Consider the following 11,826-nt stretch of genomic DNA (forward strand, 5'->3'; position numbering starts at 1 on the left):
GCTTCATCGGGGCTACTACGTGGGACTATTGAGGATGGGAAACTTCCCAAAGCTGTATTAGCTTTATTGTTCAATGGAATTTAGATCGCTTATTTGTTGGTTCCAAAAACAATTGAATTTTATGAATTTTATGTGTGATGTATTAGTTCGTATTCGAACGTTTTTTAAAGACAGTTTTTAAAGAGTTGAATAAAGGTATATATTTATTATTTTTATCATAATTACAATTTATCAGATAAATTGGTCCCATTCGAGCACAAGCGTTTTTATCTATTTAAGTTTTTAATAAAGAGAAAGAAAGGGGAGATTGTGAATGTTTGTATTTCCATTAACATAGTTTTAATACTTTCAATTACTACTATATATGGCCTGTTTTAGGATGGCCTGTTCGAGTGATTTCGGCAGATGCTCTGGCGGCAACGTACAGAGTAGATTATCTACATCAGAACGCAAAAGAAGAAGCACAGCACTAATCTTCACTCTAGCTACTTTTAATGTCCTGGGTATTACTTCTCCAGTTAAACGGGATGAACTTTTGAGAGATTGCTATTATCGTAAAATAGACATTCTCGCTGTGCAAGAAACAAAATGTCGTCACTTTGAGGATTCAGTTTTGCATTTTACAGATGATGATGGGAAATCACACAAATATCGCTTCATAAACTTTCAGCAATTTGACAATAAGTGGCAAGCAGGTATTGGTTTTCTTGTAAATTCAGTCTATACCAACTACATCAAGTGTTACAACAGTATCAGTGACAGGGTTGCTTATCTAGATCTTGAGATACCAAGTAAATCAGGTAAACCAAGACTTTGCCGTGTTATCAATGCCTATGGACACACTCAAGTAAATTGTGATAAGTATCCGCAGAGACGTGATTATTTCTACAAGTTTCTTGGCAAAGCTGTTGATATCCCATCAAGTTGGGACTTATATATTCTTGGAGATTTCAACTCTCGACTCGGTAAATTGTCTCATTCAGATATTGTTTTCGGGTATAATGACTTTATGGGTATGTATGGGTCTGGAAAGAGGAATTCAAATGGAGAGCATCTTCTTAATTTTCTTGTTGATAAAAAACTTTTTGCTTGCAACACTAGCTTCCAGCACCCTGTCCGTCATATAACAACAAGAATTGGTTTTATGAAAGACTACTCAGCTCCTAAAAACTCACATCGCACTTTGCCCTACTACTCTCAAATTGACTATGTCCTATGTAGCAGTCGATTGAAGAAACTTTTAGTGAATTCTCGAAGTTATGGGGGTACTCTTGTTAAATCTGATCACAAAATTGTTATTACACGTTTCAACTTTAGTGACGCTCACCTTGTCTTCCCCAAACAGAAACCTAAAATGCATTTTGATATCACAACCCTTGTCAGTAATCCTGCTGCTAAAATGCATTACAACAACACATTGAATGATATTCTAACAGACAGCCCTGTTAATCCTAACCCTGAGGAAGAAATGAATAGTTTGTTTCACAATGTACATAAAGCTGCTGAGGTTAGTATTGGATACCTTCCTAGGAAACGCCCTAAAAACTTTTGTAATGACCTTGAAATTCGAGAGATGTCTGATGAAAAGAAAGTTCTACAAGCTCTACTCAATCAGAACAACACCTCTGAAGATAGATCAGTTATACGTACCAAAATCAATCGTATTCAAAATGACACTCGTAAGAGAATCAAGCTCCTTCAAGAAGAGCATGCAGACACTCTTGCTGAAGAAATAAACGAAACTGATAGTTCTAGAGCATACTTTGCAGCCACTCGCCAACTAACGGGTATCAAACGTGCTCCAACCATAAGTGTGCATGATGAAAACTCTAACTTCATAGGTACAGACACTGGAAAAGCTGCTACACTAAAGAACCACTTTGAAGAGAAGTTCACTGCAAAACATACAGTTGAGCCTATTGACACTTTCTTTGATCAACCTAGTCCTCTCGCTGACCCTATTACTGCTATTGAAGTTGAGATAGCTGCTAAAGCTTTGAAGAATGGTAGAGCCACTGGGCCTGATGATATCCCAAGTGAATTGATTAAGTATGCAAACAGAAGTGTATTTCAGAAATATGCAGACTGTATAAATACCGCATTTGAAACAAACACCACCATAACATCTATTGGAAAAGGCAACATTACTCCACTCCAAAAGCCTAAGAAACCACTTGGTCCAGCAGCAAACATCAGACCTCTCACCCTCTCAAACTGCTCCAGAAAATTACTGTCAATGATTACCCTAAAACGTATCCAAGGCAAGCTAGATCAGTACACCGGTCCTACACAAAGTGCTTACAAGAGAGGTAGAAGTTGTGGCGATATAATTTGGTCTCAACGTATGCTAACCTCAGTGGTACTTAGAAAGCATTGGAGCTACCACAGAATGAGTATAGACATGTCAAGTGCCTTTGACACCATCAGCAGAGAAACAGTACTCAATGTTCTTGAAGATGCTGGCTGTACTAGTGATGAAATTAGGATGGTACGGCTCCTACTATCAAACACAGTGTTGAAAGTAAAAGTCAATAATACTGTATCAATTGAGTTCCAAAGCACAACTGGAGCATTTCAAGGAGATGCACTATCAGGTAATCTATTTACTGTTGTTGAAGCCGCTGCACTTATTCACCTCAGATCTATACTCTCCCAAGTATCATCAACACCTTACCCAGTGAATCATCCAATCCCTAATCCTCCTATCTCAGAAGAATTCATGCCACTCGAAACAGGATACTCTGATGATATTGACTTTAATAACACTGAACTTGCTCCACTCAAAGAAATGCTTCCTATCGCTAAAGATATATTCCAGCAGTGGGACCTTCATATCAATTCTTCCAAGACTGAATTTGTCCATTTTTATTTAGCAGATCCTAAACCCACTGTTAAACGCAAGGTGATTGTTGGAAAAGTGTATAGAGGTGATGAAGAGTGGCGCTCTAACAAAACTTTAGGATCGTTGATGTGCACTGTTAAGGATATCAAGAATCGAATATTCCTTGGTAATGTTGCCTTTAGTAAATTTCAGAAAGTTTGGATGAAGAGCAAGATTTCAGTCCAAAGGAAGATAAAAATCTACGAGGCACAAGTAGTCTCTATTCTACTCTACAACTGCAACTCCTGGGCTGCACCACTAGCTTCGTTGAATGAACTTGATATTGCTCATCGCAAACACCTCCGAAGAATCCTCAACATCAGATGGCCTACTGGGGTTATTTCTAATGAGGCACTCTATGCTCGTTGTTATGTCACTCCCTTGTCTGTGAGGGTCTCTAAGTTTCGATGGAGAATGTTAGGACATATCTTAAGAGGACAGGAAGACTCACCAGCATACACCTCTATGTTATTTGCTATAAATTCTGATATTTTTATGGAAGGGAGACGGGGTAGACCATGTTTAAACTTATTAGATGTTATTAGAAAAGACTTGACTAGTAGAAATCTTGATATTAGACTTAAGAATTTGACTGATTTCGAAGACCTTAGATTTTTAGCTTTAGATAGGGAGGAGTGGAAGAAGTTAGAAGATGGTTGATGTTTTTGTTTTCTTTTTTATGCGTTTTGATATCTATAAGGTGCCTAGGATGCTCTTTTAAAGAGATATTTCGTACTTTGAAAGATTTACTACTACTATATAACTGTTTCAGGTGATATGTTCCCTGTTTATGTGTCTTAGGCTAGTGGAGCCTTGTTTGATATCCCTTCCCTTATACCCTTGGTGTTTCATTGCTTTCACTGGTACTTGCCATTTCACAAAGGAGCACACCAAGCCCATTTTTAATCGACTAAAATTGCTTACTGTTCAAAACTTGTACAAATACCACTGTATATCTGAGATATTTCGAATTATGAAATTTCGCACTCCATACTCGTTGTATTGTACTATAGACTCATCAAAACGTGATACAAGTAATGTCATAATCCTCCCAAGAAAAACCAACACGTTTCTTTATATAGCCTCCAAATTGTGGAATAGCATACACAAACGGATTCTAAATGAGAATGGGGAAATCCTCACTACTTCTGTATCTTTGGTTAAATTACGCTGTAAAAGTATCATCCTGGGATCCCAATCCATCAACAATAATAACACCTGGACTTACCACAACTTTCACATCGCCCCTCACTCAGTCACAGACCAAACCAGTTCATCACTCACTCACCAAATTGCCGACCCAATATCTATTTAAGTGGCAAAAATTTTCTAGACAAATGACATATCGATATTGCTGCAGCAGATACAAATACCAATATTATTATATTCCCAAACGTTTGAACCATTAAATTAACCAGGAAATTCAATTCTCAACTTAACATTTACTGTTTTAAACTGATATGATGATATTAACTTAACTTATTATTATTTTTTTTAAACATACTCCTTCTTAGTGTGGTGACTTGGGGTCCATAAATATAACAATACAAGCTGATAAACCAAAAAGAACAACTGGGGTAGGTAGGTAGCCCTGGTGGGTGCGTAAACTTTACGGTCTGCTCTCTCCAAGATCAGCCTGCTTCTCCATTTTACCGTGAAGCCTAATTTCTAGTTTTTATAAATACAATGCAAGTGCAGGTTTACTAATCTTAATCTACTTAACAACTCAATAGCCCAAGTCACCATACCCGTAGTATATTCCATGGTAATAGAAGAACTAAAGTTTTTCAAATTGTTGCTATAATTGATTTAAATAAAAAATTGTTGTTTTCTTGAAAATTGTTGTTTTCTTCTGAAGTGGTTTGTAAATGGGCCATTGTTAGCCCCAAGCGTTTTGGTCTCTCATTCCTGCCACTCAGCATTGCCTACTGTAAAGTAGAAATTTTTCTAAGACAATAGAGAAACTGACCTTGTCTCACTAAATTCAACCACTTGCCATAATAAAAATACTAACAACCAAATAAAGTTTTAAAAATAGTTATATACCATCACCAAAAAATATTTCCTCAAGTTTACTTATTTGTGGTTTAAGCTCTTATTTTATTTATGATTAAAAAGGAATGTAAAATAAAACTTATTTTTTCATTGAAAACTTATTGTTTCATTGAATAGTCCTGAAAATATTGCCCTAAGTTGAGCAATAGCTGGGCAGTGGGCACTGTCCTAAAAAACACGAGATGGTCTCTTCTTCATGATGACACATACACATAGGACATGCACTGGCAGTAGATTTGCAGATATTATGGAGGTGTTTGTTTAGCCCACCTTGGGTGCTACATATTGTGTTAATGCCTAAACGTATGTGAGCTGTGAGGGCCAGGGCTAGAGTGCAGCACGAAGATTATAATGTACAAGAGTTTCTTAGTGAACACACTGTTAGCGTCACAACTTGGAAGCTTGCCAAGGTGTGCAGCATGTACCTCTCCTACACTACTATGTAAGCTAATAAAACGTTTTTTAGCGACATGAGGATAAAAGGTCTAAGATATTCATTATGCTTCTCCTTATTATCAACATAATTGGTTCCCTAAGTGATTATTTCAAATATACTTTATTCAAAACATTTCAAAAATAACAATTATCTACAATACTTTTAGGAATCATATCTTTCTTAATCCTTTTGATTTGGCTTTAGAACTCAGAACCGTCTCAAGATATGCATGCACCTCTCCCACACTTTCCAGTCATGTAATCAGAAGCAGAATGGAGCCATGTTATAATCAGCTTACAACAACAACAACAATGGCGAACCTAGCAAGCTAGGATCGAGGGGCCGATCTCCTTTTCTTTTGCGGTGCGGCCACGGTCCTTTCGGTACAGATTTCCCTGCAGCATAGTCGGGACGCAACCCCAGGCATATGCACTCGTGTTATTTTCGCAGCTCTAATGAGAGCCACTACCATTCACACCATGGTTTGGTGAGTGACGGCTGCCCATCAATTTTGAAATCTTGGCCCAACTGGGATTCGAACTCGCAACGTCAGGGCCAGTAGACAAGCAGATTAACCAACTAAGCCACTGAGCCATAATCAGCTTAAATAGTGGAGTTGCACACTGCACGCAGCTGCTCATCAAGGAAATTCAGTCATGTTGATAAACTGTCCTGAAGATTCCGGTAAAATTATCAGCGCTCAGTGTTTATGAATTTTTGGAGATTTGATGTCCTGAGAACATTATAAGACCAAATAAGCTCAGTTGTTCAAATAGTTCAGTTGTACAGGGGCATACTCGAATAAATAAAAAACATTATTTTTCCACCATACCCCAACATAGTAAGCAGAATGCAGGTACATTGAGACTCAATGTGATAATCTTCTGCAATGACAAAGGTTAAAATCATTGCATCAGTATCAAGAATAAGAATTTTACAAGGTAAGACACTTGTGCCTTGTTCTAATTTTTTACAGAAAATGTGTCAAACAGTATATATACATTCAATTAAATCAAGTGTTGCAATTGGCAGAGCACAATTCATTGCTACCACCTTGTTCTAATTGGAATAATAATAATAATTCTATACAGTTACACAATTGAAACAATTATGGCCCCTTATTGTGGGCAGAGTATGTGTCTTTGTTGAAGTGTCCTGATATAAACTTATCTGAGTGACTGCATTAAAATAATTTAAGGAGAGTTCTCTAGCTCTCAAAACTTTAAGACAATAGAAATAAATACTAGGACCTAATAATAAAATCAAAACAAAATGCAGCCACCTAATTTGTTGACCATTGTTAATGATCTGGCCCGGCGCGCGCTACTTCGTAGCTCGTGCCGTCGGGCCATTTCGAGAAGAAAGCGGCGCGCGCTACTTCGAAGAAATTTAGACGAGTAACATCCGTCAACAAACTGGTCGCTCACCCGAAGAAGAAAAGGCCATGGATGAACAAACTCACCTCTACTAGTACTACTAAACACAGAACAAGGAGCCGCGCGCGATCAAAAAGGGTTGCAGTGTCTGTCAACATTTTGCAAAATCTCCAATCTCTATTCGTATTCTTTTTTATGATTAAAAAAAGAATATTGATGGCATCGTATTTTGTATTTAATCGGCGCGCACTATTTCTGAGATCGATTTAGACGAGTATCAGTATTCCATATCCGTCAAAGATTATTGACAATATATTATCATATTGATTTGATTCACGATGTCAATCCTTCGCATCTCGCCGATCTGCATACGGTTGCGAGAAGCATTATTTGATGCGCGCGCGACCCAGCAGTGCATCGCGCTACAACATATTGATTAATTCAATTTGGGATTGGGTCAGGCTAGGCTAAAGGCTTAAAGTAATAGTTGGAATACAAGTAAAAAGTAATTCTAACGGTTTTGAATAATACATATAATACCGTGATACAATATTACATATTACATGAAAGTTTTAGTATAACTTTTATTTGTAGCGCGATGCACTACTGGGTCGCGCCGCGCATTAAATAATTCTTCTCGCAACCACTTCGGTAGATTGGCAAAATGCACCACTGTCATGTGCCTCACCAAGCTGCGAAGGATTGACATCGTGAATCAAAACTTTTATACACTATATTAAAAATATCATTTGATACAATAAGGTCCACAAATAATTTTAAAATTGAAAATTAAATTAAAATTTGAGGTATGCCGCGCATATTTTCGCTAATTGACACCGTAGTATGAAAATCGAGCGCTAATATAAAAATTGTCATATTTTCGGAGAGACAGAGGGGCGAAAAAAAACTTTGTCAATATAGACAGTTTAGATTTGAACTTGGAGCCGCAAGGCCAAGGGTGATTTTCAAAATATTGAATTTTTGAAGGGTTATTTTTATATAGGGTCATTGTGACATTATGTGTATACTGTTTGAAACAATTTATTATTCATTTCATTCATATTTTTGATGTTAACAACCCAAACGTTTTTAGTGTTATTGTTGCACCTCAGAGCACCCTTTGCCCCATGTGTAATTTGATTGAAAGAGCATTTTTTGATGTAAGAGTGTTTCCCGCTCCTGCTCCAACCAACGCCGCTAAACCAATTCCTATGATGTATTTGGCTCACGAGACTGAGAAGAAAAGAGCATATAATGCAAGGGTCCTAGAAGTGGAAAAAGCTACCTTTACACCTTTAGTTTTCTCCACAACAGGAGGCATGGGAGTCGAAGCGCAACGCTTGATTAAAAAGCTTGCACAAAAGATGGAATCTCCAACGGGTCAGCGTTATTCAGACTCAGTTACATATCTTAGAAAGCGCTTGCGCTTTGAGGTATTAAAGACAACGGTTATTTCGATAAGGGGGGACAGAGGGCCCAAGTTGCGATATAAACCAGACAATATTGAAGATTTAGATTTAAATATTGAGCCCTTTGACTAGAGAATACTTTCTTGAATATTTTCGATAGTTTTTAATATTGGTAATATTAATGAATTGTAATTGATTGATATGTAATATTTAGGCCCGTGGCCAGTTTACACAATTTGATTATTAATTATTTTTTATTTATCCTCATAAATTGTGGTAGTCCTCATCCATAGAAATTCCCAATTTTAAAAATCATAATATCAATGAAACAAGAAATTTCAATGAAACAAGAAATTTAATTTTAGCACATTTTACAGAATAAAAAGATGTAAATCAGTTCATAAAATATAATGCCCATTTGGTGTATGACTTTTTGTCCTTGACTGCTAGTTTGGTTTTGGAAGGACAGGTAACTAACGGGGCAAGGAATGCACGTGCCTGGAAGATTTTGCACACACCAAAACGCTAGTTCAGTTAAGTTTTTAGAGACATGGCTCATTTTAGGACTAGAAGAAAAATTGTTAGCGGACATTAGGGGTTCTGTTTATAGTTGTTACTATAGGTTGCAGTCTTGTTGTGACAAAAAGTCTACCTAAAACATGCTTTAGTTTATATAGTGTAGTTCAAGGATATAAAATGCAGCTTCAAGGTGGATATTGGAGAGCTGGCGAAAGATTATGGCCTTTGAATCAATGGTTATAATATGCTTTGTCCCTGACGTAATTTTAATCTTCACCATGATTTGTCGTGATTGGTTGACACTAAATTAGATTTTCATGGCTCCTCAAATACACTGCCAGAGATGTAAGATTCGAAGAAAATTATTGAGAGGGGTTGTGGACATTTCGTAATATTCGATGAGTTCATATCCTGAAATGTTTTGATATGCACCATTTTGGGATTCTGGACTGAAGTATGCAGCAAACAAGCCCCTATAATATAGTTACAGTAGGGGATGTAATACTGTCGTGAAGATTGGGGGAAACTGGTGGACTGTGGTTTAGTCATAGTTCTGGTTTCATTCAAGTTTGAAACTGTCGGGATTGTATTTAAAATTTAAAAGTTCTACAATAGTGCAGTTGATATCTATGAGTCTGAGTTGAGCAGTATTTTGGACAAGCATGCTAAAGAAAAAACTTTCATCCCAAGAAAAGATCATATCGCTGAATGGTGGTCTACACACTGTCAACAAGCAAAAGCAATGAGAAGAAAGATTGAGAGACTGTATCAAAAGAATCATGATTGCCCAGATTATAAACGACTGTACAGGAAAGCATCAGAGAGAGCATCCTCAGTCATTGTATCCACAAGAGATCACTTCTACAAAACAAGGTTACAAGATAGTGCAGGTGATGCTAAAAAGACTTATTCCATCGTTAATAAGTTGCTCAATAAAGAAAAAGTTAGTACTACTACACCTTCTTGCTCTTCAAATCTTGAGAGTGCTAACAACTTTGCACAGTTCTTTAAATCAAAGGTCGACAACATATACAACAACATTTATTTAGAACAACAATCCCAAGATTCTCCTAACTCAGATGAATTTGTTCCTCTTTCTAATAGCCCAAATATAGTACAATTCCGTCATGTGTCTGATGAAGAACTAGTAAGCATCATAAAGAATATGTCTAACAAATTCTGTGATCTTGACCCCATACCTACAAAGATTCTCATCAAGTGTCTCCCAGAACTCCTTCCTCTGATCTCATTTATAGTCAATGAATCATTAGTTAAAGGTGAGTTTCCTATAAAACTTAAGGAGGCTCTCATTCGTCCAAGTTTGAAGAAACGTGGCCTTGACGGTGAATCTCTATCTAACTATAGGCCTATTAGCAATCTCTCATTCTTGTCAAAAATCATTGAGAAGTGTGTATCTATACAGCTCACCAGTTATCTTGAGGATAACAACTTGCTTTCTAAAGTTCAGTCCGGCTATAGGAAGTTTCATAGCTGTGAAACTGCAACAACCAGAATCCATAACGACATCTTGATAACTATTGACAAGAAAACTAAAGTTGTTCTTTTACTTCTAGATTTGAGTGCTGCCTTTGATACTGTCAATCACCCAAGATTAATCAAGAAGCTAAGATCTGCTTATGGCATTACAGGCATTGCTCTTACATGGATCAGGTCCTACTTGGCTAACCGTTCATTTTGTGTCAAAGTCAAGGATTCGTCTTCCTCAGCAACTGTTCTTGAGATAGGTGTGCCACAAGGTTCAATCCTTGGCCCCCTGCTATTCATATTGTACACCAAAGATCTTGAGAACATTGCAAGTATGCATGGGTGCTGTATTCATTTGTATGCTGATGACACCCAGCTGTATTTCACTCTTGATTCTGATGACCCATCACAGCTAGAGCACAATATGGAACACTGTATGTCTGATATCAAGAAATGGATGACAAACAATTTCCTTCAACTGAATTCTTCTAAGACTGAAGTCATCGTTATATCCTCTAAATTTGACTCAACAAATATTCCAGCCTCTCTACAGATTGTTAAGGATCAAGAGCCACATGTTGTTAGTGGAACTGTGAAGAGTCTTGGGCTGTATTTGGACAGTTATCTTTCAATGAGTGATCAGATTACGTCAGTGGTTCAAGCATGTAATATTCAGATCAGAAATTTGTGGTTTATTGCATCAAAACTGTCTTTTAACCTTAAGATTCAGCTTGTTCATGCTCTAGTACTCTCTAGAATTGATTATTGCAATAGCGTATATTTTGGACTGAGCTCTTATGATTTAAGTCGTTTACAGAAGGTGCAAAATTCTGCTGTAAGATTTATTTTCGGGAGAGGAAGAAAGGCACACACTACTCCACTTCTTAAGAAAGTTCATTTTCTACCAGTTAGATTTAGAATAGATTTTAAGATTGCCCTACTTGCCTACAAGTGTTTAAATAATATAGCTCCTCCTTACTTAAAAGAGTTGATATCTCCTAGGCAGCAAAGTTTAAAAAATGTACGTCTTGATAATGATTATTTTTACCTTAGTTTTCCGCCCTCTCCTAACTATGTAAACACAGAGAAAGCTTTTAGTCACTGTGCAGTTAAAGTATTTAATTCCTTGCCATACGACATAAGATCAGCTGAGTCAGTTACATCTTTCAAGACCAAACTTAAAACATACTTCTTTTCTCTAGCATTTGATTGATTTTGCATTTACATAGGTAAAATGAACTTGTCATGTCTAATTTTCAATTAAACTAAGCTCAGTTAATGTAAGAGCCGCTTTAGAAAGCACTGGAGTTTATCTCCAGGATTAAATTATATCGAGTTATATGATTTAGCTATAAGGCGGTTTATAAATGTTGTATTTATTTTATTTATTATTATTAATATTAGAATTAGATATTGCAAATCAAAGCTAGCAGAGGGTTCAATAAGAAAGAAAAAAAACTGGGAATAGAGTAATACCCCGAGTAATACCCCGATTCACCAAGGAGTTTGGGAGAAAGAAAAAAGCTGCAGTAAATCGTTTACATTATGTACGTTACGGTACGTAAGCCCTATTTGTAGGAAGGAAATGGCCGCAAGTAAATCAGGGTTTGCGGTAAATCAGGCGTGGTAAATTGGGGTTTTGCTATACCAAACAATCGTAGCAGG

At 36.9% G+C, this 11,826-nt stretch overlaps 3 protein-coding genes across 4 annotated transcripts in view; 1 reads left to right on the top strand and 2 right to left on the bottom strand.

Annotated features, from left to right (window-relative positions):
* The window catches only part of LOC134825991 (lysosomal cholesterol signaling protein-like), a 383,362-nt gene that overhangs the window by 66,988 nt on the left and 304,548 nt on the right, over nt 1-11,826 (bottom strand). The window lies entirely within an intron of this gene.
* LOC134825997 (26S proteasome non-ATPase regulatory subunit 11B-like) overlaps nt 1-11,826 on the bottom strand; it is a 31,362-nt gene that overhangs the window by 12,341 nt on the left and 7,195 nt on the right. The window lies entirely within an intron of this gene.
* On the top strand, nt 1,355-3,657 carry LOC134820917 (uncharacterized). The gene is made up of 2 exons (XM_063831614.1): nt 1,355-2,820; nt 3,654-3,657. The coding sequence occupies exons 1-2, from the start codon at nt 1,355-1,357 to the stop codon at nt 3,655-3,657; spliced, it is 1,470 nt and encodes a 489-aa protein (XP_063687684.1).

The sequence above is a fragment of the Bolinopsis microptera genome, chromosome 1, assembly GCF_026151205.1.
Source record: "Bolinopsis microptera isolate Bmic1 chromosome 1, MBARI_Bmic_1.0, whole genome shotgun sequence".
In the NCBI taxonomy this organism is placed as follows: Eukaryota; Metazoa; Ctenophora; class Tentaculata; order Lobata; family Bolinopsidae; genus Bolinopsis; species Bolinopsis microptera.